Genomic DNA, 25908 nt, shown 5'->3' on the forward strand with positions numbered 1-25908 from the left:
TCCAAAATAGCTTAATTTTAAACACTAAAATCAAAATCATGGAAAAAAAGAGGGGACTAAATCTCCCTAAGTGATGGAGCACTCATCCTTTTTTTTTTTTTTACCCAGACAAAAAACAAAAACAAATAACAAACAAATAAAGAAAAAAAACCCCCATCCACCCAGGAGCTAATCCATTTTCCACACTCATTATCATTCAGATGAGTCTTTTGTAAGACAAAGATGGCGGCATAGCTTTTTTCAGTGTCTGAGAACGCCTTTCTTATTTGGATTTTACAAATAAAGAGGACCCTCTGGATCTAATTAACAGATTTTTCACCTGCCATCATTCATTCATTCAATTCACAAACATTTATGGAACACGTGCAATGTTCATGGCACAACTTTAAATACTGTATTACACCAGGAGTTATGCCCCAATGGGTCAATCATAAAACTACACTCTTAATTAATCTTGTGATTTTTAATGATTTAAGTCTTTCATTCAACAGGGCCTTATTAACGACCAAGTGCTAGGCTAGGCACTGGTGCTGACAAAATGAACTCACAATCTCTGCTTTCACGCGCTCATAATCTAATGGGGGAGGCAGATACATAAACAAGTAATTACTGTGCGATTGAGGTCCCACCATGAAAGGTTTGTGATGATGTAACGGAGACTCTGCAAGTGTGTGCAAGTGTGTATTTGTGTGTATGTGTAACTAGAGGGAAGTAGGAGAAGAGTCAGAGAAGGTCTCCTGGACGAGGTGACACTTGAGCTGAGTCTTGAAGGGCAAGTAAGAGTTTCCCAGCAGAGGCAGAGGTGGATACTGCAGGAATAGGAAAGAGCCTCAGGAAACAGTTGTAGGAAGGCACGTCGTACCTGGGGAATTGCAGTCAGGTGAGGCTGGGAGGATGTGGGGCTACTGGGAGGTGAGGTTGAAGAGAGATGGAACAAGAGGATCACGTTGAGTATTATTTAGGCTGAATCGTATGAACTTGCCAATATAAGATGATTTTGACTTAAAAAACAAGTAATTTGATACAGATGAAATGTATTTCAAGGTAACATGATAATGGTAAGTAAACATTAGTATTATAGAAAAAAACCAAAGAAACTTTTTGGCCAAAACCCAATAAATAACTACATGAATGGAACCTACTACTGTTTCCATTGTTATTTACATTTCCCACTTCTTCATACCCTGATTAGAACTGACTTTTCCTAAATACTTGTAACCGATGTTACCAACAGCGGGATAATTTCCAAAATATATAAATAGCTCATACAACTCAGAAGGAAAAACCTAAATAACCCAATAAAAAAACAGGCAGAAGACCTAAATAGACATTTCTCCAAAGAAGACATGTAAGTGGCCAATCAGATCAGATCAGATCAGTCGCTCAGTCGTGTCCGACTCTTTGCGACCCCATGAATCGCAGCACGCCAGGCCTCCCTGTCCATCACCAACTCCCGGAGTTCACTCAGACTCACGTCCATCGAGTCAGTGATGCCATCCAGCCATCTCATCCTCTGTCGTCCCCTTCTCCTCCTGCCCCCAATCCCTCCCAGCATCAGTCTTTTCCAATGAGTCAACTCTTTGCATGAGGTGGCCAAAGTACTGGAGTTTCAGCTTTAGCATCATTCCTTCCAAAGAAATCCCAGGGCTGATCTCCTTCAGAATGGACTGGTTGGATCTCCTTGCAGTCCAAGGGACTCTCAAGAGTCTTCTATTTCCCATGAAGTGATGGGACCAGATGCCATGATCTTCGTTTTCTGAATGTTGAGCTTTAAGCCAACTTTTTCACTCTCCACTTTCACTTTCATCAAGAGGCTTTTTAGTTCCTCTTCACTTTCTGCCATAAGGGTGGTGTCATCTGCATATCTGAGGTTATTGATATTTCTCCCGGCAATCTTGATTCCAGCTTGTGTTTCTTCCAGTCCAGCGTTTCTCATGATGTACTCTGCATAGAAGTTAAATAACCAGGGTGACAATATACAGCCTTGATGAACTCCTTTTCCTATTTGGAACCAGTCTGTTGTTCCATGTCCAGTTCTAACTGTTGCTTCCTGACCTGCATACAGATTTCTCAAGAGGCAGATCAGGTGGTCTGGTATTCCCATCGCTTTCAGAATTTTCCACAGTTGATTGTGATCCACACAGTCAAAGGCTTTGGCATAGTCAATAAAGCAGAAATAGATGTTTGAAAAGATGTTCAACATCACTAATTATCAGAGAAATGCAAATTAAAGCTGCAATGAAGTAGCACACCAGTCAGAATGGTCAATACTGAGAGTCTACAGATAACAAATGCTGGAGAGGGTGTGATGAAAAGTGAATCTTCCCTCCCACATTGTTGGTGGGAACGTAAATCGGTACAGGGACTATGGGGAACAGTACGGAGGCACTTTAAAAAATTAAAAATAGTTTTATTAATACCATATGATCAACTCCTGGGCTTATATCCAGAAAAAGCTCTAATTCACAAAAATACATGCACGCCAGAATTCATAGCAATATTATTTACAATAGTCAAGACCTGGGAGTAACCTAAATGTCCATTGACAGTTGAATGGATAAAGAAGATTTGGTACATATACATTGTCAATGAAATATTACTCATCAAAGAATGAAATAGTGTCATTTGCAGCAACATGGATGGACCTAGAGATTATCACACTAAGTGATTAGATCAGAAAGACAAATATGATATCACTTATCTGTGGACTCAAAAAAATGATAGAAATCAACTTATTTACAAAACAGAAACAGACTCACAGACATAGAAAATAAATTTATGGTTATCAAAGGGGAAAGGGTGGGGGGAGGATAAATTAGGAGTTTGGGATTAATGAATATGCATTCTTGCACCTCATACAGCTAAACAACAAGGTCCTACTATATAGCACAGGGAACTATATTCAATGACCTGTAATAAACCATAATGGAAAAGAAAGTACGGAATCACTTTGCTGTACACCGGAAACTAACACAACGATGGAAATCAACTCTATTCAATTAAAAAAAAAATTGAAAAAGAAATGACTTCTTAAAAGCAAGACTATTCCTTGAGTCTGGGGAGAATCCAGGATGACATGTAGCTAAGGGGTCTTGGCCACTAAAGTTAGTGAAAGTGGGGCTGGGAAAATGAAATCAGCAGGACTGCAAAGGGAAAAGAGTTTAGATAATAATGATCACACAATTCTACCCTTTACTGAACACCAAAATATGCCAGCCACTGGACTAAGTCCTTCACATGTGTAACCTCCAATCCTCTTCACACTCCAAGGTGTCTCTTTTTTCACCCATTTCTCTGTCCATAGCATTTTCCAGGCAAGAGTACTGGCGTGGGTTGCCATTTCCTTCTCCAGGGGATCTTCCTGACCCAGGGATCAAACCCAAGTCTCCTGCATTGCAGGCAGATTCTTTACCCTCTGAGCCACCAGGGAAGCCCTTCACATAAGGGAACTCAAAGGGTTCTTCTAGTAAGTGGCAGAGCCGGGGTATATACCTATTATTTTATGCTTCCCTTCAAGGAGACATAATGGGAGTGACTGCAGGTAGAATTAGAAGTGACCATCTGACCACCAGCTGGTGTTTAAAAGTTATTTCCCAGAAGTAGAAAGACCAGAAGATGTGTGTAGCCCCATGCATCAGTTCAATACCAGAAGTTCTTGATTTTTAATTTTCATGTTTTGGTTTTAGAGAGGTAGGAAGGGAGAAAGAGGAGAGGGTGCAGGAGACTTGGTAACATGCGAAGAAAAGTGAAGACAGGATGCTCTTTCCAACCTCCCTGGCAAGCAAGGAGCTGGCTCTATAACTTAACTCTGTTTACTATTCGAGGACAGAGCACAACCCGCTTAGTGAAGTCTTTCCCAACAACAGCTAAACAGCGGGCGAAGAAACTGTGTGGACATCGTATACTGAAAACATTTTTCTTGATTTATTCCCTATAATATGTGCATAGGAAGGACTTTATAGTCACAAAAATGCAACATCAAAATCTGAAACATGTTACTGAGGGAGTGTGCTTAGCCAGGAAACTTTAGGCAATGCTCTCGTCACTTCGGGATGGTGGGCCAGCTGAGCTGCTGCCGTTCTCTGCAGCCCTGTTATCCTGAAGCCACCCTGCGCCCTCACACACACAGTGGGAACAATGCCCTGGGCGCCCATGTGGCCCACAGTCGCAGGGGCTCATCTCTTATCCAAGGGGCCTGTTCTAGAAACCATCTTCTGGGTGTGTCTTTTCATTTGTTTCTTCTGCCCCACATGCTGAGAGTGATGACAAGGGTCATTTCTACTTGATATTGTGAACAGTGCACTTAAAGTGACCTTTTCAACTGAGAAGCAGCTATTCAGAGTCTGGATTTTTAAACAGATTTCTCCAAAAAAAGTGGGTGTATTTCCTGAAAGGTCATACTTTTGAATTTAGACTTAGGTGTCTGTGGCTCTCTGAGTCTTAGTTATTTTCATAAGGAACATGATGTTGTTAAGTGTCTGAAAAAGAAAATAACTCTAGCATTATTTTACAGAGGCAAAAGGGAATATCGACTTTTAGTAGGATGAAATACATAATTAGTCTTGCCAATGGAAAACACTACAATAAATACACAAACCAGTGGGCAGAGTCTCTTCTCTCTTTTAGCAATTGCCTGAGTAAGCTGTACCAAACTATAAAATGCTTCCTGAAGAAAATATTTTCTTGATGACTGGATTGATTTTTAAAATTTATAAAACATTAAATTTTCTTGAATACTTTTTTCAATTCACCATTTTGGCATTTGAGATATATTCTGGTAGGTGTTCTGAGCAAGGCATTTTGGGCACATTTTCAAAAATCACCAAGGGAGTAAAACAGCTGACATATATCAAGTGACCAAAGCACTTAGTTCATCTCAATCTTTTAATTTTTAAGTTACTGACAAAAATCTGGCATCTCTTGACATATGGGGCGATTTGAAGCTCTCAATTTCCCAGTCATCAGTTGCTATGTTAGCCACTTGACAACAATAGCAGCATGTTACTGGCCTGTATAGAAAGGGTCTAAAACAATAGGCTTCTTTTTGATTGCTTGCATTTTTCCCTTCCCTCTGGTAACCGAGAGTTAAATGTAATAAGAGCTGATACCTAGCAACGCAGAGTTTTAGAGATGCCAAATTTAATTCGACTTCATATGTGACTATGTTGTCTCAAGATACTTAGGAATAATTTTTGCTTGTCGAGTGAGTGTCCTTGCTCAGCTCAGACAAGGCAAAGGATGAGCTGCCAGGATGGAGTGGCAAGAAGAGGCAGGAGGGGATGAGCTCGTGTCTCTTTGCGGTAGGTTGTCGAGGTCATGCTGCACTGTGGAGCTCTCACTAATATCCAGCTCAATCTCAGATCATCTTCTTTGGTGCTTGTCTGAAAGTCCTAGGACGTTGATAATTTAAATTGCCTCTGTCAGTACAATTTATGGCTTTGAGTCCTTGTACAAGGCATGTTTCAACGGCCCCGGGCTCCATTGCATTTAACCTTTATCTACACCCACTGAAGGATCTTGCTGACTCGTCCACAGTGGGGCGAAGGGGCAAAGCCTGCCTGTGTGCTAGTCTGGCCTGGCCTGGCTCCTGCACTGACATGCCCTGAAGGCTGGGGAAGGATACAGCTGGCCAGAGGCTCCGTCCCTCGTATCCCGTCCTCTTTGCTGCAGGTGCCTCAGTGACTGCTGTCCAGCCCAAGGGAATGCTGCCCACGATCCAGGTGCTCAGCCCGGAGAGAATGTTCCCTATTGAAAACACGTTGGGAACATGGCCCTTCAAAGCCAGGCTCTGTGGGTCCTTCTGTTATTTGGAAAAGACCATGTCAAATGTCTAACAAAAGTGTTTAAATAGTCCCTCTCCTCTTTGGTGATTTGTGTAGGAAAAGAAGGTTAAATCGGGTGTTTGTCTTTGGCGGAGAAAACATATATTCTCTAGCAGGATCATCTGTTCTTGCAGAACATGTATAGAACATATAGATGGTTACTAAGTAAGTAATGTTTGAAAATCTAGTTAAAAGTTACAAAACAGGGCATTCTTTGATTTGAAACCCTTTTGACTAGGAAAATGGTCTGTACCATTTAAGAAAATCTGGTGTGGCTAAGTATAGGCAAAATGTCAAAACAGACATTTCTAACAACAGTGTTGCCCAAAATTCATGAGGACCTAAAAATAAACAGAATTCTTTCTCATGTGTCATTTTCAGTGTAAGGCCTAAATGGCAGAACACAAACTAAACTTTAATATTATTTTAAGTTAATAAATTTAATTAGAGAGAAATGAATTTTTCTTATGATGACTTTAATTAATGTACTTACTTAATCTCAGACAGTTTGATACTTACTCTAGTTTTCTTCCTTTTGAAAATTACTTTTAAAAACAAATATAACCGTTATAGATTCAAATATTTAAAAATCTGCTTTCTGTAATACAATAAATACTGGCCTTAGCGTGGTGAACCAAAGGCTGCAATCCCAGCCTTCCATTGTGAACTCACTTCTGTGTGAGATTCAGTAAAAATTTTATCACTGTGTAGATCACACAATGGAAAAACACTGTTAATAACTGGATACTGTAGCTACAGGATTGTAACCTACTCTTAGGAAGCTAACTGCCCCAGGGCCAGCGGCTGCTCATTTATTTCTCTGTATTTAAATCAATTGCTAAGGCAGTCAGACAATAAATTGTGTATCTATTTCTGGTAATAAAATTGGCACCTCAAACAGCAGAGGCTTGTACAAAGATTTAATAGCTCCCCTGTTCAGGATGGATTCTTCTTTGTACCATCTTTTGCAGGGAGGTTGCCTACATGTGAAGTAACATTCTTGTTTCTATCTTCTTGCTAAATTTTGTTTTACCACTGTACAATTGAGCCCAACTTTTTCGTTTCTGTAAAGCTTCCACTCACTGCTTGAGGGGAATTCTTTTGTCTGGGCAGCGGAACAAGATAACTGACTTAATCTTCCTAGGAACACGTGAGTCGCCATGTATCATTTTAATCTGCAAAACACTAGGGCTGAGTAGTGTCACATGCTGATTTTACTTTTCTATGAGAAAGTGACTCCCTGGTTCAATGATGGATTGCTTGTTCTCTTTAAACAACAGTCAAGACGGTGAATGCCCTGGGGTGATAGACAGGGTGTGCAATAGGAATGGGGCCAGTCCGATGGCTTGGTTCAAGTTCACCTGACAAAGCTGAGGCAGTCTGCAAGCAGCATTCGAGAAAGGATTATTCACACTGGCATTATAGTTTTGAATGCATTTTTCTCCTTGTGCAGCTGCAAAGCTCCCTCACACTGAAGGTTTATGCACCATAATAAAGAGATTTATTTTTTTTTTCTCTCTCACTCTCTCTGGCTTCTTACACTTTACACCTAGTTTCTACTGAACTGTTCAGGCAGAGGACATCTGTATATCCAAACTGCACAGAACAAGCATCATCTTCAAAACAATAGCAGTGCTGAAAGACAGTATTAAAAGTCTGACATTTTTGATGTCTGAAGGGACAGAAATTAAGTCTCCTTACATTGAACTCAACTCCTCAAACTCAGCTTTTAAAATATTGTCATTTCACAACTTTATACACAGGAGAGTATAATGAAAATTATTTAGTTTGATTTAGAAAAATTATAATGGAAATTTTCTAAAAATTACTTGAAAATTTCCTAATATCGACTTTGCTATGAGAAATTAAAGAATGGGGGAAAGAAGTTAGAAAAAGGTAAACAGAATGAAGCTAAATAATTTTCCTTATAAACAGAGAGGTAGGATTGGAAAGAATTGTGCCTTTCTTTCCTTCCAACTTTCCCCATCCTTCTGTCCATCGACTTACCTACCTACAACTCGCCTTATTGGAGAATAGCCTTCTGAAGGCTGGAGAGCTCAGACGTTCTTTTCTTCTGTAATTAAGACATTGATTAGTATTGCCTCTTGCCTTATTCTAGTAAGAGGTAGTTATCTAGTAAGCACTTATTGAGCATAGAAAATACATAGAATTGCCAGTGATGTCTCATTCATTTACTCACTTATTTAAATAAAAATGAACTATCAACTGTTAAGCAGGCTCTATAATACCCAAGTGTGCGGTGGGGATACAAAGGGGCCCAAGACTCAGTTTAGGCCAGTGAGACAGACAGAGTCACCTTCGAACTGGCCTCCAAGCGACTCCTGCCCCTGGCTGGTCATGCCCTTTGACCTCCTCCCACACGGTACCAGGGCTCGTCTGTGTGACTAATAGAATATGAAAGTGATGGTCTGTCGCTTCTGAAGCTGGGTTATAAAAGACTGTGACTTCTGCTTCTCTCACTCTTGGACTTTTTGCTCTGGCTTAAGCCAGCTGCCATGTTGTCATATGGACAGGCCCATGTGGTGAAGATAAGGCCTCTGGCCAACGGCCATCAAGGAAGAGGCTTCTTGCCAAGAGTCACAGGAGAGAGCCTGGGAGCAGACCGTCTAGTCCCAGTCACACTTTGAGGTGACAGCAGCCTCAGGAGGGATTTTGAGTCAGCACTACTCAGCAGGGCCACTCGCCAATTTTTCATCTTGAGTAACTTTGAGATGGTAGATAAATGTGGTTGTTAGCCTCTACGTTTTGGGGTAATTTGTCATGTAGCAAAGCATAAATAATATAACAGATAATTACAATTTACCTATAGTGTAGGTGATATGACACAAGAGTGTATTAGCTTCCATGATAACTGAGCCTGCGCAGTGATAGTTGTATAGCTATTTGCGGCGGTCACAGGGGGGTTAGTCACTGAGCTGGTGGAAAGGGAGGGAATGAGGATGATGGATATCAGGGAGGATTTTCTGAAGGAGGTGTTGGTTGAGGTGAGTGTTCAAGGATGAGAAGATATAGGGGGGGTTATTGTCCCCGTCGGTATAAGAAAAGCATGAAAACACTTATCAAGTCACGAAGCGTCTTTGTGCTGCGGTGGAAGGAGGCAGGGTGGATTACAAACTGACACGCTAAGCAGCTAGGTGTTCCGAAAGAGCGTATCACAAGACTGGGAGTAGCATTGGGCTAAAGGAGAAAGCACTGTGTGATCGTCGGATAATGTGGATTTTCTATTGAAAAAGAGAATCATTTGAATTTCTCATTAAATACTATTTTTTGGTAATAAGTAATACATGCTTATTGCAGAAAGCTTGGAAAAAATAGATGAGAAGAAAATAAAATTCCCTACCACAAATTCACTAGCCAGGGAAAAACACAGTGAAGATTTCCATGTGTTATACATATATTGTTTTTTCTGTTTACATACATATATGTACTGAAATTATAATCAATACTATAACGCTGTTTTAGAGATTGCTTGTTTACTTCAAAATTTGTATGTAATTAAATATTTTTTAAAATATACAATTTAAACAAATGAATAATAGTCATATGGATAAATTAAATATATAAAACTATTTCTCTGCTGTTGAAAAGTTGTTTCTTTTTTACTATCATAAGCAAAGTTATGATAGACTCACTTGTATATAAACATTTGTTCACATTTCTGTTTATTTCCTCATTAGAGGTTTGTAGAAGTGGAATTACTCAGTCCAACATATATTGGATTTTTCTTGATATTTTTTCCTTTATATGATCTCACATTTTAAAAAATTTTTGAGGAGATTTAAAAATATATATAAAAGGGGAAAGATTAGTGTAATGAATTCTTATATACCCTTCTCCTTGCTTCAACATTATCAAGAAAGAGCCAAGCTTCTTTCATTTCTCCACTTCTCTTTGGCTTTTGTATTTTTAAAATACATCACTTCATTAACTTTTATTTAATACTCAACACAAACTAAAAAATCCCGAATTGTCCCCAAAATGTTATTTTATTATTGATTTATTATAGAGGTATAGAGTCACCTCATTATAACAAGAGACCAGCCTATCAGTAAATTCCAAGGGATTTAAGAGCTCTGTGCCAGGAATCAGGGGCAGAGACTATATATGTGTGTGTGTAATTTTTCCAGATGTGGATAGGGTTGGGATAGTAGGCGCATTTGCTTGCTCCCTTTCTCAGATGAAAACTTTTAAGTGTTTCACTATTAATTATGATATTGCTGTTCAAAAGAAAAGTTAAAATACCTTTTTTCAGATTCAGGAAGTTTTTCTTTATGTCTAATTTGCATCTAATTTGCAAAGAGCTTTTTTTAAACCATAAATTAATTTTCAACATTATTAATTTTTTCTGCATCTTTGAAATTACAAATTTCCCCCTTTATTTTGTTAATAGGATAAAATTTTTAAATTTTCTTTAATAAAGTTTAGTTAAGTTTGGGTTTTTCAAGAAGCAAATGCCGAGAAGGAATATAAAACATACAAGATATTTATTGAGAGAAATGACTGTAAAGGGTAAGTGAGCGAGAACAGGAGTATGCAGGGAGACCACGATGTAGATCTGGCATTGTGCGAGGAGAGGGCAAGCAGAGGAGAAGGCACAGCAGAGATTACAGCAGAGCTCTGAGAGAGTTTTGGTCTGGCCAATGGGAAGGTTTTGCGCATCACCTGGCAGAAGCATTCTGAGCCTGGCACCCATCTCTCACTCAGGCACTGGCTGAGGGTACACAGTGGTCGGTCCAGTGAGGCAGACTGGAGGCTCCTGTCAGCTGTGTTCACAGCAAGAGAACCCAGTGGCTCTCAGCAGCGCTAGCTGCAGTTGTAAACAGACATGTGCAGGAACCTCAAACTGAGAAAGGTGCACCTACCTAGAATTCAGAACTCAAGATGTTCATGCACGTGGGTCTGAGTTACATCACTACATAAGGCACTAAGATTTGTTGAGGTAATAGATAAGACAAGTTGAGAATGAATAGTGGAGGAAGGAGAGAGTGTGTACTAGGCGCAACCCCAAAGATTAAGTATAGTGAGGGAGTATCTCATCCATCTCTTTTGTAAACTTCAGCAAGATCATGGAAGCACTGCTCTCCAAACCTGTGTGAAGCAGCACATCTGTGTGGGCCAAGGGCGGACTGTGGTGGCCATCTCCCTCACACCTCCTGCAAGTGTAAATGTACTAGAAGAAAATATGAAGGGTTAAAAACAACAAAATCCCAGACATGGAGAACAGACTTATGGACAAGAGTCGGGGGAGAAGATGGAGAAGGTGAGAAAAATGGAGCGAGTAGCCTGGATGCACATATACTAACATACGTGAATAGGTAGCAATGGGAATTTGCCGTATGACTCACAGAACTCAAACTGGGGCTCTGTAATAACCTAGACAGGGTGGAAATGGCGGGAGGTGGGAGGGAGACTCAAGAGAGAGGGGACATATGAACACCTATGGTTAATTCTGAAGAAGGAAATGGCACCCCATTCCAGTACTCTCGCCTGGAAAATCCCATGGACTGAGGAGCCTGGTGGGCTGCAGTCCATGGGGTCACTGAGGGTCGGACACGACTGAGCGACTTCACTTCCACTTTTCACTTTCATGCATTGGAGAAGGAAATGGCAACCCACTCCAGTATTCTTGCTTGGAGAATTCCAGGGACGGGGGAGCCTGGTGGGCTGCCATCTATGGGGTCGCACAGAGTCAGACACGATTTGAAGCGACTTAGCAGCAGCAGCAGCAGCATGGTTAATTCATATTTATGTATGACAGAAATCAACCCAATATTATAAAGCAATTATTGATCAATTAAAAACAAATAAATATTAAAAAAAGAGAAAAAACAACAACAAAATTCAGAGTAGTGAAGCTCTATGGATGACATATAACCTAGAAACCATAAAAGACTGATGAATTCACCTGTATAAACCAAATTCTGCATGGAAAAAAAAGTTTCTTACAAAGTCAAAAGACAAAAAATTGGAATGCATACCACAAAGGCCTGATTCTTTAATGTCTCCCACATTCTAGGCAGACGCTTTAACCACTGAGCTACCAGGGAAGCCCCTGAATTCTTTAATATATATCTATAAAGAATTCCTAAATCAATAAGAAAAATGCTAAAAGTATCAGTCTTGATGGATAATTACTAAAGTCCCCAAATCTCGATGGCTTCAGCTAGAAAAGCTTATTTCTGATATGTGCTTCGTGTTCATCATGGGTCAACTGGAGCTCTTTCCTGTGTTCTTCTCACTGTGGGACTTCTGATGTATTCTTGGCAATTGTGCAGAGGGAGACTTTGTAGAGTGTTGCACTGGTAATTAAATATCAGCCTGAAGAAGATACTCTTCAATTCCTCTCAAAAATTATTGGCTAGAACCAGTCCCATGGCCCCACCTGAACCCAAGGACCAGGCTGTGCTGTAATTTGTGTCTGGAAGGAGAGGAGAGCCATCATTGGTGAGCAGCACTGAGTGGTCATTACCACTCCAGACAGTCTATGAATTGTTTGGTTTCTCAATCGAAGGTCTTGTCAAAGAAAGACGATGGCATATTTCATTACATTCCACATGCTGGTTATTAAAGAAGTAGAAAATTCCTTTCTTTCCAAAATTGGTAGTGACATCTTTCTGATCAACAGAGTGAATCTGGGGATCTGTGAGGTAGATGAGCCCTTTTCCATTCCCAGTCACCCAACCTAAAAAAGAAATAAATATGTCTAAGGATTAAATCCTCTATAAATTTCAGCAAAGTGTTTCAGAAAAAATATAATATACATACAGTGAAATGGACATTTGGTAACTTGGTCATGCTATCATGTGAAAGTCGCTCAGTCATGTCCAACACTTTGTGACCCCATGGGCTATACAGTTCATGGAATTCTCCAGGCCAGAATACTGAAGTGGGTAGCCTTTCCCTTCTCCAGGGGATCTTCCCAACTCAGGGACTGAACCCAGGTCTCCCGCACTGCAGGTGGATTCTTCACCAGCTGAGCCACAAGGGAAGCCCTATGGTTGATGATTAATAAATTTCTGCTAAGGGATCTGGTGTGGCATATTCCAATTCCTGGTCTAAGAAGAACTGAATATTGGGTAATTAAATTTGTCAAATATGACATGCCCAGACAACCAATTTTCAAGGAATTAGCAATAGCATGCACTTAGTGCAATTATTAAATCACATTGAATATTTTTCTTTCATGATTCAGAAGTTTCTTTAATGCCTTACTCATCAATTCATGCACTCCTCTGTTCATTTAACAAATATTTATTGAGTGTACACATTGTACAAAACACTATTGTGTTTTGTGAACAAGTTAGTAAAAAAATCTCTGTACTCGGTGTCACGTTCTTGTGAAGATCAATAAATGATATAAGTAAGCAAAATACATAATACAGAGTGATGATAAATGCAGTGGATGGGGGATAGAAAAATCTTGGAGGATTATTATTAGAAATAATCATAACAAAATTCATTTATCATTTAAATAAAGTACAGAATGATGGCTAATAATTCTGTTAGATAAAATACCAAATTGAAACAAAATTTACATATTAATGCAGATTTTAAAGGAAGCTAGATTTGGGTATACAGCTTGCTGTTCCATAATGATCCCAGTTATGAAACCCAACATCACACCTATAGTGAAGGTAAAGGGCTAGAGCAAAGAAAGTGTGAGAAGACTGTGACATACTCAAACACACAATCCTCAGAAACCTGCATCACCCAAATCCACCTGAGTAAAATTAAAAAAGAAAACTGTTATGGATTTGCTCTAGAATTAAGCCCAACAAAATGTGAGCCAGATCTTCTCACTGATTATCTGACGCCCTTAGACAGTTGTAGAAGCTTTAGAAATTTTTCCCATCCATCATTTGCTATATACAGCAAGACTGATTAATTTCAAATAGTAGCCTGTGCACTAAACAACCTATTAAATAATGACTAGCAAAGCTAGTTATAAAACCTCACATTAACATATAAATAATACTAAAGCAAAAAATAATTCCCAGTTTCACATACCTTGTAAATCAACCACAACATCTCTATGATTGGAAAATTCATAAGAAAAGTGGCCATACGCCAAGCCGTATTCTGTGGCTTTGTATTCTGTTTTCACCACTTTTGTGTTATTTGATAATTTTACAAATTCCCCTAGCATGTAAGGTTCCACACTGACACATCCTTTTATTGTCTTGCCTTCTAAAATCTGAAAAATAGGAACAGGAGACAGTATAACAATGGTGAAAGCCGTGGGTTTTGAGGTCAGTAGATCTCACTTTATTGGAGAAGGAAATGGCAACCCACTCCAATGTTCTTGCCTGGAGAATCCCAGGGATGGGGGAGCCTGGTGGGCTGCTGTCTATGGGGTCACACAGAGTTGGACACGACTGAAGTGACTTAGCAGCAGCAGCAGATCTCACTTTGAGGTCAGTAGATCTCAGCCTTTGAACTCAGGCTTTGCCACTTAGGAGCACTGTTGTTCTGTCACTAAGTCATGTCCAACTCTTTTGCGACCCCATGGACTTCAGCCCACCAGACTCCTCTGTCCATGGGATTCTCCAGGCAAGAATACTGGAGTGGTTTGCCATTTCCTTCTCCAGGGGATCTTCCCGACCCAGGAATCGAAACCAAGTCTCCTGCGTTGGCAGGTGGATTCTTTACCACTCTGCCATCTGGGAAGCCCCCATATATATTTCTAGACCTGTTTAATCATCCCCCTGATTTCTTTCACTTTACCAGCAATACTGAGGACGGTATGTAGAATATCTGCGTGTGAATCTTCTGCTCGTAAAGTCTCTTGTTAAATTCTGTCACGTAGTGCTGTGCGGTCATCTGCCTCTCCACATCAGTGAAGTGGTGCCAGAGCCCCTTTTGCTCCTTATATTCTTTCCCAACATATCTGTGAATGCAAAAAAGCCACAGCAAGAAATGCAAAGTGATCTATCTTAGTTAATATTATCTTATCTCATGACTCAGATAATTTTGTAAGAGCCACCTGAACAATGGAACACAATTCATACTAGCTGTTGATAACATAAACTTAATAACATAAATTACTAAGTTTATGTGCCATCTCGATTTGACCATGGGGTGCCCAAATATTTGGTCAAACACTATTCACAGTGTTTCTGCGAGGGTGTTTTGGATGAGTCTAACATTTACATCAATAGACTGAGTAAAGAAGATTGCCCTCCCTAGACTGCGTGAGCCTCAGCCAATCAGCTGAAGGGCCAAATGGAACAGAAGGCTGAGCTTATTTCAAGTGAAAGAGAATTTTTCTTGCTGACTGCCTCTGACCCAGGACACTGGTCTTTTCCTGCTTTTGGACTTAAACTGAAACATCATCTCCTCCTGGGTCTCAATCCCCCTGGTCTTTGGGCTGGAACTATATATATCGTCAGCTCTCCTGAATATCCAGTCAACAGTAGATGCTGAAACTTGAAAGCATCCATAATTATGTGAGTCAACTCCTAATAATAAATCTCTGTATGCACACACACACACGCACACACACATATGGGCTTCCCTGGTAGCTCAGCTGGTAAAGAATCCTTCTGCAATGCGGTAGACCCCAGTTTGATTCCTGGGTGGTGAAGATCCTCTGGAGAAGGGATAGGTTACCCACTCCAGTATTCTTGGGCTTCCCTGGTGGCTCAGATGGTAAAGAAATTGCCTGAAATGTGGGAGACCTAGGTTTAATCCCTGGGTTGGGAAGATCCTCTGGAGGAGGGTATGGCAACCCACTCCAGTATTCTTGCCTGGAGAATCCCCATGGACAGAGGAGCCTGGCTGTAGTCTATGGAGTTACAAAGAGTTGCACACAACTGAGTGACTAAGTACAGCACAGCAAACACACACACACACACACACACACACAAACATATACATCTTATTGGTTTTGTGTTTCTGGAGAACCCTGGTGAATACATCGACCCAGTGGTGATACCGATTTATTTTCTCCTTATATGAGAAAGTGTCCACTTGTTGTAGCAGTTCACCAGATGTGGCTAAGTCAAGAAAGCCAGCCAGGATACTGGAAAACACATGGACTCTGGAACCAGATCTTTCACTGCCTACAACATGACGTTATACAGGTCAACAGATCAATCAGAAGCCTTTTTCCCCCTTCCTTTTGTGATTACTTCATCTCTACAAATACTTGCTTTCAATCATCACCTAATATATGTACAACACTTTTTATACTATCCAGGATTCACTGTGATTCCTGTATTTGAAGATTAATATATTTGGGCAATTTTGGAAAACTATCAGAAATGATTTATTAAAATAATAATTCTTTCCTATTTGCTGTGTTATCTTTTTCTGATCAGATGTATGTTAGACCCTCTTGCTCCATCTTCCATGTCTCTTCTTCTCTCTTTTATATCCCATCTCAGATTCTCCTATCACGTATCCTGGTGTGTTAGTTGCTTAAGACTGCTGTAACAAAGTGCCCAAACTGGGTGGCTTAAGCAACAGAAATTGATTCCTCATAGTTCTAGAGTCTACAAGTCCAAAGTCAAGGTGTCAGCAGAGTCATGCTCCCTCTGAAGACGCAAGAGAAGGAGCTTTTCCAGACTGTCAGCTTTTCCAGACGGTTCCTGCTTGGTGGCCACATAGCTACAATTTTCACATGCATCCTCCCTGTGTGTGTCTATCTCCAAATTTCCTCTCTTTTATAAGGTTACCAGTTGTAGTGGATTCTGGGCCTACCCTCCTCCAGCTTGATCTCATCTTAATTAATTACATCTGTAGTGACTTCATTTCCAAATAAGATCACAGTCTCAGTTACTTAGGGTTACAACTTCAACTTGAATTTGGAGTAGGGGGGGACACAATTATACCTGTATCACCTGGCTCCACCACTTTGATGTGCGAACTTGGGGAGGTTTCTTAACATCTCTGTGTCTCAGCTCCCTCATCTGTAAGATGAGGATAACAATAACACCTACCTCATTGGGTTTTGTGAGGATTAAGTTAGTATATAAAGGACTTAAAACAGGGGCCTAGCACATGAAATTTACATGTTTACTATTGTTATTATTATCAACATCCTTTTCAATTATTTCTATTATTTAAGAATTTCCCGATTTCTCTCTTTTTTTCTCTTCCTATTTATTTCTTAAAATTTTTGGATTTGGGAAAAGAGCAAGGTCTACTTTAAAAATTTTGCTCCATAGGTTCTTTAAAATATACATATGGTATAAAATTAGGCCTTATACCAAACGAGGACCACCTGTGATCACTAATTTGCAGGTGAGTTTTTGCTTAAAGTTGTCATCAAGAATTCAGTTCAATTCAGTTCAGTTGCTCAGTCGTGCCCAACTCTTTGCAACCCCATGAATTGCAGCACACCAGGCCTCCCTGTCCATCACGATCTCCTGGAGTTCACTCAAACTCATGTCCATCGAGTCAATAATGCCATCCAGCCATCTCATCCTCTGCCCTCCCCTTCTCCTCCTGCCCCTAATCCCTCCCAGCATCAGAGTCTTTTCCAATGAGTCTTTTCCTCTTCTCATGAGGTGGCCAAAGTACTGCAGTTTCAGCTTTAGCATCAGTCCTTCCAAAGAACACCCAGGGCTGATCTTTAGAATGGATTGGCTGGATCTCCTTGCAGTCCAAGGGACTCTCAAGAGTCTTTTCCAACACCACAGTTCAAAAGCATCAATTCTTCAGCACTCAGCTTTCTCCACAGTCCAACTCTCACATCCATACATGACCACTGGAAAAAACCACAGTCTTGACTAGACAGACCTTTGTTGGCAAAGTAATGTCTCTGCTTTTGAATATGCTATCTAGGTTGGTCATAACTTTTCTTCCAAGGAGTAAGCGTCTTCCAATTTCATGGCTGCAGTCACCATCTGCAGTGATTTTGGAGCCCAAAAAGATAAAGTCTGACACTGTTTCCACTGTTTCCCCATCTATTTCCCATGAAGTGATGGGACCAGATGCCACGATCTTAGTTTTCTGAATGTTGAGCTTTAAGCCAACTTTTTCACTCTCCACTTTCACTTTCATCAAGAGGCTTTTTAGTTCCTCTTCACTTTCTGCCATAAGGGTGGTGTCATCTGCATATCTGAGGTTATTGATATTTCTCCCGGCAATCTCGATTCCAGCTTGTGCTTCTTCCAGTCCAGCGTTTCTCATGATGTACTCTGCATATAAGTTAAATAAGCAGGGTGACAGTATACAGCATTGATGTACTCCTTTTCCTATTTGGAACCAGTCTGTTGTTCCATGTCCAGTGATCACTCACCTAGAGCCAGACATCCTGGAATGTGAAGTCAAATGGGCCTTAGAAAGCATCACTACGAACAAAGCTAGAGGAGGTGATGGAATTCCAGTTGAGCTATTTCAAATCCTGAAAGATGATGCTGTGAAAGTGCTGCACTCAATATGTCAGCAAATTTGGAAAACTCAGCAGTGGCCACAGGACTGGAAAAGGTCAGTTTTCATTCCAATCCCATCAAGAATTAAGGCCAAGCAAAAAATCTTTCTAGGTTATTTGCTTCAGTGACATGGCATTTATGTTAACCTTTGTTTTTGTTTTTGAGGATATAGCCATTCCTGAGTCAATGCTTTGTATCAGTGGTCTCTCCACTCATCCCCTTTCATGTGTAACTTTTGTCAGTAGTGGCTCCCTCATCTCACCCCTGCCCAAAACTTCTACAGAGAAGTGTCTTAAGGATTCAGCATTAACTTTTATCCCTGAATATGTTTCATTATTGGCCTCAGAGGAGTTTTATGCCTTTTCTTCCAGGCTCACTCATTTACTCGGAAGTGTGGCTTGCATGGTTTAACTAGCCTTTTATGCCAGCATTTTCAATGAGAGTGTTCAAGAGTCTCTGACTTGTCATATGTCAAGAAACTCTATTTTTCTTATCTGTACCATGGGGTTAATGTTCTCCAAGGGGTTTAAAATCATGTATATAAAACATCCAGCCCAATGGCTGACATAATGTGGATTCTCTATCTATGGTGGTTGTTGCTCAGTCGCTAAGTCATGCCCGATTCTTTGTGACCCCATGGACTACAGCACACTAGGCCTCCCTGTCCCTCATCATCTCCTGGAGTTTGCCCAAGTTCATGTCTGTTGAATCGGTGATGCCATCCAACCATCTATGGTAACTGTTATTAATTAGCTAATGAGGAAGAGGAAAAGGACCTGAATTAAAAAACATTTAGCCACTTTTTCCAGCTCGTTTATAGTCTCATAAACAATTACTTAACAGAGGGGACAAATCAAGCCATTATACATTATTATATATGTTTTCAAGCAATACCTGCCCAGAGTTTCTTCTTGATGAAGATGATGTACCCAAAATGCATTTCTTTGTCTGCCTTTCTTTGTCACATGTAGGTAGTCCCCCAAATATACAACAGTTTCTTGGGCTGTCCACAGTTCAGATTTCTTGGAATATTTTAACAAAAGAGCACCTTGAATAAAAGATAAGATGAATACTGACCTTATTTTTCAAAAAGATCTTGCAATTCACGGATAAGATGAATTGTAACACAGGTACCAATCTGTGTTCATTTGAAATATTCAACTTTTTAATACATTTTCTCAAATTTTATCCTGTTCTATGACTATTACTAAAAAGTTAGTGGAGTACAATAAAAAGGCAAAGTTTGAGAAATTACAATGAAAATTGCCTTTGATTCACAAAATCTCTTGTTTGTGATGGCAAGGTATTAAGGCCAGAGCTTCAGTATGGAAGTTATGAAAAATAAAAGGGCTTTTCAAACAGCAAAAGCCCAGAGACCATCTTAGAACAAGTGACATGTGACTCCATCTTCTTCTGATTATCTGGGAATCTCAAATAAAAGAGGCTGCTACCTATGTGAGATCACATAGGTAGAAATAAGTTGAATAATTTTACTCCAAAAGTTCCTGGCCACTCCAGGGATCCTAGATTACATATGAAAGTCCAACCTGATTTTCTCTTACATATTTTAAGTTGTGAAACTCCAGGAATTACTGAGAAAATGTAGATACTGTACAAAGATGAAAACTCAGCTGAAAAAGAAAAAGATAAAGAGGAAAAAATAAGGGTTGTTTTCACCTTAAAGAAAGGAAGACCAGCGCAAGCAAGAAAGGATCTCTTTGAGGGGGAAGACCAACATGAACCCTAAGGAAGAAATGTAACATTTTGAGACCCAAGTTAAAATAAAGTGAACAAGGATCTCCAGTGACTAGGTTGTGGCAATGAATAAATGAACAGGAGACTCAGGAGAAGAGAATACTTAAAGCGAGATAAGCCTGCAGGTTTGGGGTGGGGAGGAAGGAGACGACTGAGGCTGTGGAGAGATGATGCTCAGGGCTGGGTGACTCCAAGAAGCTGGGGAAGGAAATGAAGGTGAGCTGCATGTACACATGTAGAAAGGGCGTGAGTGAAGGGAAGAAGCGAGGAGAGGATGCACAACTTGTCCAGTTTCTTCAACTTTGGGGCTTGCTCCCTCCCATGTGCTTTTTCACCCATAAAATGGCACACAGACAAAACAATGAAGCCGCTACCTAACTCTCAGAAATGTGCCTTTGAAACTGCATAAACTCACAGTAAGCAGGGAAACCCTATTATTAGAACATTTTGCTTCTTTGGGCCACAACTTGATCTTTTAGTCTGACTTCAAGGTGGCAGGTAAAACACTGAAATACTTTGAGGCGGAAGTTCTTAACATTTATACAAAAAAAATCACTGGGGAGCTCTTAAAAAATACAGATGCCTGGACCCACACCATAGACACACGAGACTGGAATCTCTGGGGTGAGGTACTGGAAGTTTTAAAGAGCTAAAAAGCCTCAGGAGATTCTCATGCGGCACCAGTGTCGAGAACTACTACTTTAGCATCCAGTGCTTAGCAATCCACATAGCTTGTTTCCTCTGAAAGGCATTTTGCAATAGTATTTTTCCTCATTCAAATAATTCTTCAGTACCTTGGAGGGTATTACCACATGATCCTCTGGGCTAAGAGAAGAACCTTCTTTGGTCTTCTCCCCAGCTTCTCCACCACTTCTAGGCTGTGTCAGACACACTGACGGCTGGGTGGCCCCAGCTCAGGCTTCCTTGCGCTGTTCCTGAGGCAGGAAGCAGCTGCTAAATGCACACGATCAACGCAGTGCCTGGCAAGAAACCACTCAGCATAGGCGTGAACATGACGAGTGCCTACCAGGAGGATGATGTGTAACTAGGTCAAACTCCATTCCCTGGGGTTTTGAATGGGAAACAGAAAAATCAGCTGTGGCAATGAGAATCGACAGAGGAGATAGATATTGAGTATATGTGGCATCCAGAGCTGTTTCAAACCCTGACTGATGACTGCTCCCATGGTCTGTAAGATCCTCCCTTACTGCCTGTGTAGCAAATGTCTAATGTTTGAAGCAGCCTGAGTGAGCCTCTATGCAACCTTTAGAGTCCATCACACACAGAGTGAAGAAGGCCCCCGAACTACATCTTTCTCTGTGTACTCACAAAGCATCACAGCTGTCTATATCTTCCACAAGCTTTAAGTGATCCACAGAACAGAAACGACAGAGGGCCCTCAACATACAGAGATGCTTCCTGAAAGGGTGTACTTACTATGTGCTCCGTGGAGTTGTCTGGATTTAAAAAGGCCTGTATGCTCCAGTCTCTGGAACAACCAATCATGCCTCACCCCTGCCAAGAGTTTTTCAAAGTCATCAGGCTGCAGGGTGCGGGCCTCAAGGATCGCCTGCTTTGTCATTCCTGGCAATGAAACAAAAGAACTTCCACTGGAATTCAGAAAAGACCATGGATTTTCTCCCTCAGAAGAACCACTGGAGATTGCCCGTGATTTCAGCCACCAAGATGAGGATAAGCTGGAGTTCTGGCTGCAGTTTAGCAGGTTTCCAGGTTCATTTGCTTCCTCCGTGGTAGTGCAGTCCTCGCTGAGGACAGGGGTGGAAGTCTTTCTGCTTACTGAGGAACTGGGGATCTGGGCTCCCTGAACGTGCAGCTGCTTCCAAGTGCACGGTCTCGGGGAGCCACGTGTGCTCGTGGTGTGAACATCTGCGCTGCCCAGCAGTGGGCTCTCCTCATCCACCGTGGAGGCATCAGGGTCAATGCCCTGCTCTTTGACTGAGAGACCATTTTTTCCCGAGTTAGGGTTTTCAACAAGCCAATGAGGAGTGTAGGAGTTACATGCTACCATGCAGCTTTTGTCCCGAGACTCGTCCACGACTGAGTGGAAGCCTACGGGAACATCTTCTGCTCTTTCTGCTATTTTTCCTTCTGGGTCAACCCAGCAGGGGCTATCTTTAAATGGAGGACCTGTGCCTCCTTTGATTTCTTCTCTCTTCTCTTCTTCATCCCCATCCTTGGCATCTCCGTTGATTTCTTGAAACTCACCAATTGTTTCAAAGGTTTCTTCTTCTTGGATGGAAGGATACGTGGTCATGTTCTTAGGCCAACCAGAATCAGAAGTCCAAGAAGCAGAACAAAATAAGGGTCTGGAATGAGCAGAAGTATTTCTGGACCCCACATTTTCAACTTCCTGCATGCCTTCTTTAAACCACCCTCCACCAGAGGCCAATGAAGTGCCTGTTGTGCTGTGAGGTGGGAAGGTTGCCAAGGGCGTGGACTTGTGCAGCTGACATTGAGAAGACTCTAACCTGTCATCCCTGGGCACCTGGAGAGAGAGACCATGCAGCTCTGAAGACAGTGGGTGCTCAGCTCTGCTCACCCCATTCACCTCCTGCTCGTCTGACAGAGCAGTGGAACACTGCGTGTCCACAAGATGCCCCTCCTTGCTCAGCTCTCTTCCGGCAGACATATCATCAACATGATAATTCACTTCCTCCCAGCTTGTAGAAGATTTGTACCCTGATAACTGGCTCCAAGAACTGGAGCTCAGGCTGTCACTCAGAGACTTGTTCAGGACAGCTCCCCCACCATTGCTGTGGTCTGTTGACTCAGCTTCGGTCTCCACATCTTCATCCACGGAGACTCGAAACGCATCAGAACCGGCCCAGTTTCTCCTTCCCGCCCTCCTGAGTTTCTCCTGACTGTTCATCGCCATTCGGGAAGAAGATATCACCCTGCCTTTTTCAAAATGTGCTTTGTCCTCCGTGGCACTCACGGTATCTGTGTTTTGTGTTTCTGTCTTTAGATCTGTGATACAGACTCCTGTTTTCATACCTTTCTGTTTATTTTTGTTGTTCCCACAAGTGCTTTCAAATAGTTCACAAACTGAAGTGTGGTGCTGTGAATAGGCTTCAAGGATTTTTGGGAAATCCACTTGCCCATGTAAGATGGGCTTCTCTAACCCACGCTTGAATCCCTCTGGAACGTAAGACTTGTCATCTAAATTTGAGAAGCTTTGAACTTGTAACTGTTCCTTCACCCGGGTGATAACAGACATGATTTCCTGAGAGACAGCTTCTCTCTCCTGACTTCTGGAGGAATTGCTGAAAGTATACAGCTTTCCCATAGCTTCACTACAGAGCTGACTTGCTGTTCGGACGGTCTCCATCTCCCCATAGAGTCTTTGGTGCACAGTGGTGAGACCAAAAGCAGCTTTAAGAAAACTATGGAGCTCCTGTCTTCCAGTAACTGGTTCATCACGTTTCTTGGTGAGGAGGCCAATTTCAAAGGCTTCTTTGGCTTCATATAAATATGAATTTTTCATTCCTGGAGGACAGTCCTCAGAACTACTATATGACAAGAGGCACGTGCCACGGATATTCTGAGGAAAACATCAGATACAAAATCAGACACTGAATTAGAAACTGGAAGTGAATCAGGGAAAAGTTTTCATTCCTAGAGGACAGTCATTAGAAATAGTATTTAAAAAAAAAGAAACATGTGCCATGGCTATTCTAATAAAAATACATAAGCATTGAGTCAAGGACCTGTGGTCTTTTTGATGCCTCAGGAGGAGGGACTGGGACATATGTGATTGGTTGGCTAAAGGGGTAAGAAATGAGCTTTAGCTTCCATTCTACTGCAGCCCTGATGCTTTTGATCAAAGATGATAAAATTGCTGTCATTGTTGCTAATGTTAGTTTCAGCAAACAAAGTCTATACATGGGACATGGACGTAATAATTTTGTTATGTACAAACACATAATTTGTTTATTGATGGTCAAAACAATAGACTTGTGGCTTCCAAATCCCTCTGGGTGATTTGAATCACTTGGGAGGTATTCCATAATGAATGATTTCTGGGTAAGAATCCCAGGCCTTTACATGTAGTGGATATAGGGTAGAGCCCCAAAATATGTATTTTGAAAGGGCTTTTAGGTGATTCTGACATGCTTGGGAACCCTTGTTCTACAGCAGATAACGTCATATGCCCTGGCTGCAGTAACTTAGCTCCCCATCAGCAGGATGTCACTACTCTGACTGATATGACCTCTACATACATGAAGTCCGCTCACAATTATCTAATGATGCACACAAATCCTATCTTAAGGTGAGACTCTCCCTCCCGCTTGGTGATGTCTGTCACTGGGCAAGGAGCAAGGAGGGGCTACGCCCTGCTTACCATAGCCGTGAGCACGAACAGGGGCGTGTAGGGGCTGAAGGCAGCCGCCAGCTTGCAGGCCTCAGCGGCTGACAGCAAGTGATGGTCAAACTCCTTCAGCAAGCCCTGCGAGGGAACAGGAGGCCAAGTGTATTGTGAGAAAACAAGAGGCCGAGTGTACTGTTGACAATTATTTACCCATTAGCAAAAGGCAGGCTATAAAATTCCTTTGCTTTTCTTTCAAGATTCTGAGGGGTGCCCTGCGCCTCACCACAACCATTTCAGAACAGTGCCAAGAAAGAGTAAGTGGGTAAAGACCCCAGGGCATTGACCATCCTTTCCCCCACACCCATACACCATCCATCCCCAACTCACACCACACAGAGAGCCTCACGTGTGCCAACATTCGCAGTGCCTGCCCACACAAAGTAATTCAGACTAGTTTCTTCAGAGGATCGTGCAGCTCTCTGTTCACAGAACTCTGAGCATTTTGCAGTCAGATTCACTAATGATTTATGCATTGTTCTTGGCAAAGAAGGCTTTAATGTACAATTTCATGGCAATTAAGATTCATTCATTTATTCCAGAAATATGTATCGAGTATCCCCATGTGCCAAGCGCTGTTCTAGCCACGAAGGAGAGAGGAGACAGTGAGGCTGCAATGAGCTTATTTTCTATTAAGGGGAGGGGATCAAAAACACACAAAATAAGGAAAGTGTGTAATATTTGAGATGGCAATAAATGTTCCAGAGAAAAATACAGTAAGAAGAGATCAAGGAGGTCCAAGGCGAAGGGAAGTTTGCAATTTTAAACGATCCTCAGAGATAACTTCACCGGACAAAGAACATAACCTCTTTCCTGTGTTTTGGTCTGTCTGATAGCAAATGCAACATTTTGCTAAGATTCAGAGTACAAGCAGCAAGCTAAACGTATTTTTGCTGCTGCTAAGTCGCTTCAGTTGTGTCCAACTCTGTGCGACCTCATAGACGGCAGCCCACCAGGCTCCCCCATCCCTGGGATTCTCCAGGCAAGAGTACTGGAGTGGGTTGCCATTGCCTTCTCCGATATGTGTTCTTATGCCACACTAATTAGTACTGAGTACAGTTACTATTGTTGTTTTGGTATTTGAAAAAAGGCAATGTTGATGATACTATTAAAATGTCAATTTGAGTGCAGTGCAGGAGAGCAGTCAATGTCTGTGCAATGCTCTGAACTGGTCAGAGACCTGGTTTCGGCTCCCAGTTCTCTTTCTTACTGACTGCGCAGGTTGCAGAGGTTACCTAGTTTCTCTAGACCTCAGTTTACTTTCTTCTAAAATGGGAGTGACACATTCTGCTCCACCTTATGCCTAGGTAGATGTGGTGTGTGTGGCTCACATACATATGTACACACACTTCTTGAGTTATAAAACAACAAATAAATATTTATAATCATTACTATTACAGATAGGAGCCCAGACAAGCAACTGATGCCCTGATTTGAACAGACTGTCATTAAAGTCTTAAAGGTATTACCCTTTTACTTTGTCATTGAGAGAGTTCAAGTGTAGAAACTGAATTTTGTGATAATCTGAAAGGAAATCATGAGGTTC

General features: G+C 41.4%; 1 protein-coding gene across 15 annotated transcripts in view; it reads right to left on the minus strand.

The window, feature by feature from the left end:
• Nucleotides 1–9810: 9810 nt before the first annotated feature.
• ALPK1 (alpha kinase 1) overlaps nucleotides 9811–25908 on the minus strand; it is a 123738-nt gene continuing 107640 nt past the window's right edge. For 14 of the 15 annotated variants that reach the window (XM_005207667.5, XM_010805922.4, XM_059887696.1 and 11 more), the window contains 6 exons: nucleotides 24339–24443; nucleotides 21413–23537; nucleotides 19115–19268; nucleotides 14568–14730; nucleotides 13851–14037; nucleotides 9811–12525 (listed from right to left, as the gene is read on the minus strand). In XM_005207667.5, the coding sequence (XP_005207724.1) occupies nucleotides 12326–12525; nucleotides 13851–14037; nucleotides 14568–14730; nucleotides 19115–19268; nucleotides 21413–23537; nucleotides 24339–24443 (2934 nt within the window). In that variant the 3' untranslated portion in view covers nucleotides 9811–12325. Of the gene's footprint in view, nucleotides 12526–13850; nucleotides 14038–14567; nucleotides 14731–19114; nucleotides 19269–21412; nucleotides 23538–24338; nucleotides 24444–25908 lie in introns of those variants that run through there. The other variant, XM_059887704.1, reaches the window with a different exon arrangement.

Source organism: Bos taurus, chromosome 6 (genome assembly GCF_002263795.3).
Source record: "Bos taurus isolate L1 Dominette 01449 registration number 42190680 breed Hereford chromosome 6, ARS-UCD2.0, whole genome shotgun sequence".
Classification (NCBI taxonomy): domain Eukaryota; kingdom Metazoa; phylum Chordata; class Mammalia; order Artiodactyla; family Bovidae; genus Bos; species Bos taurus.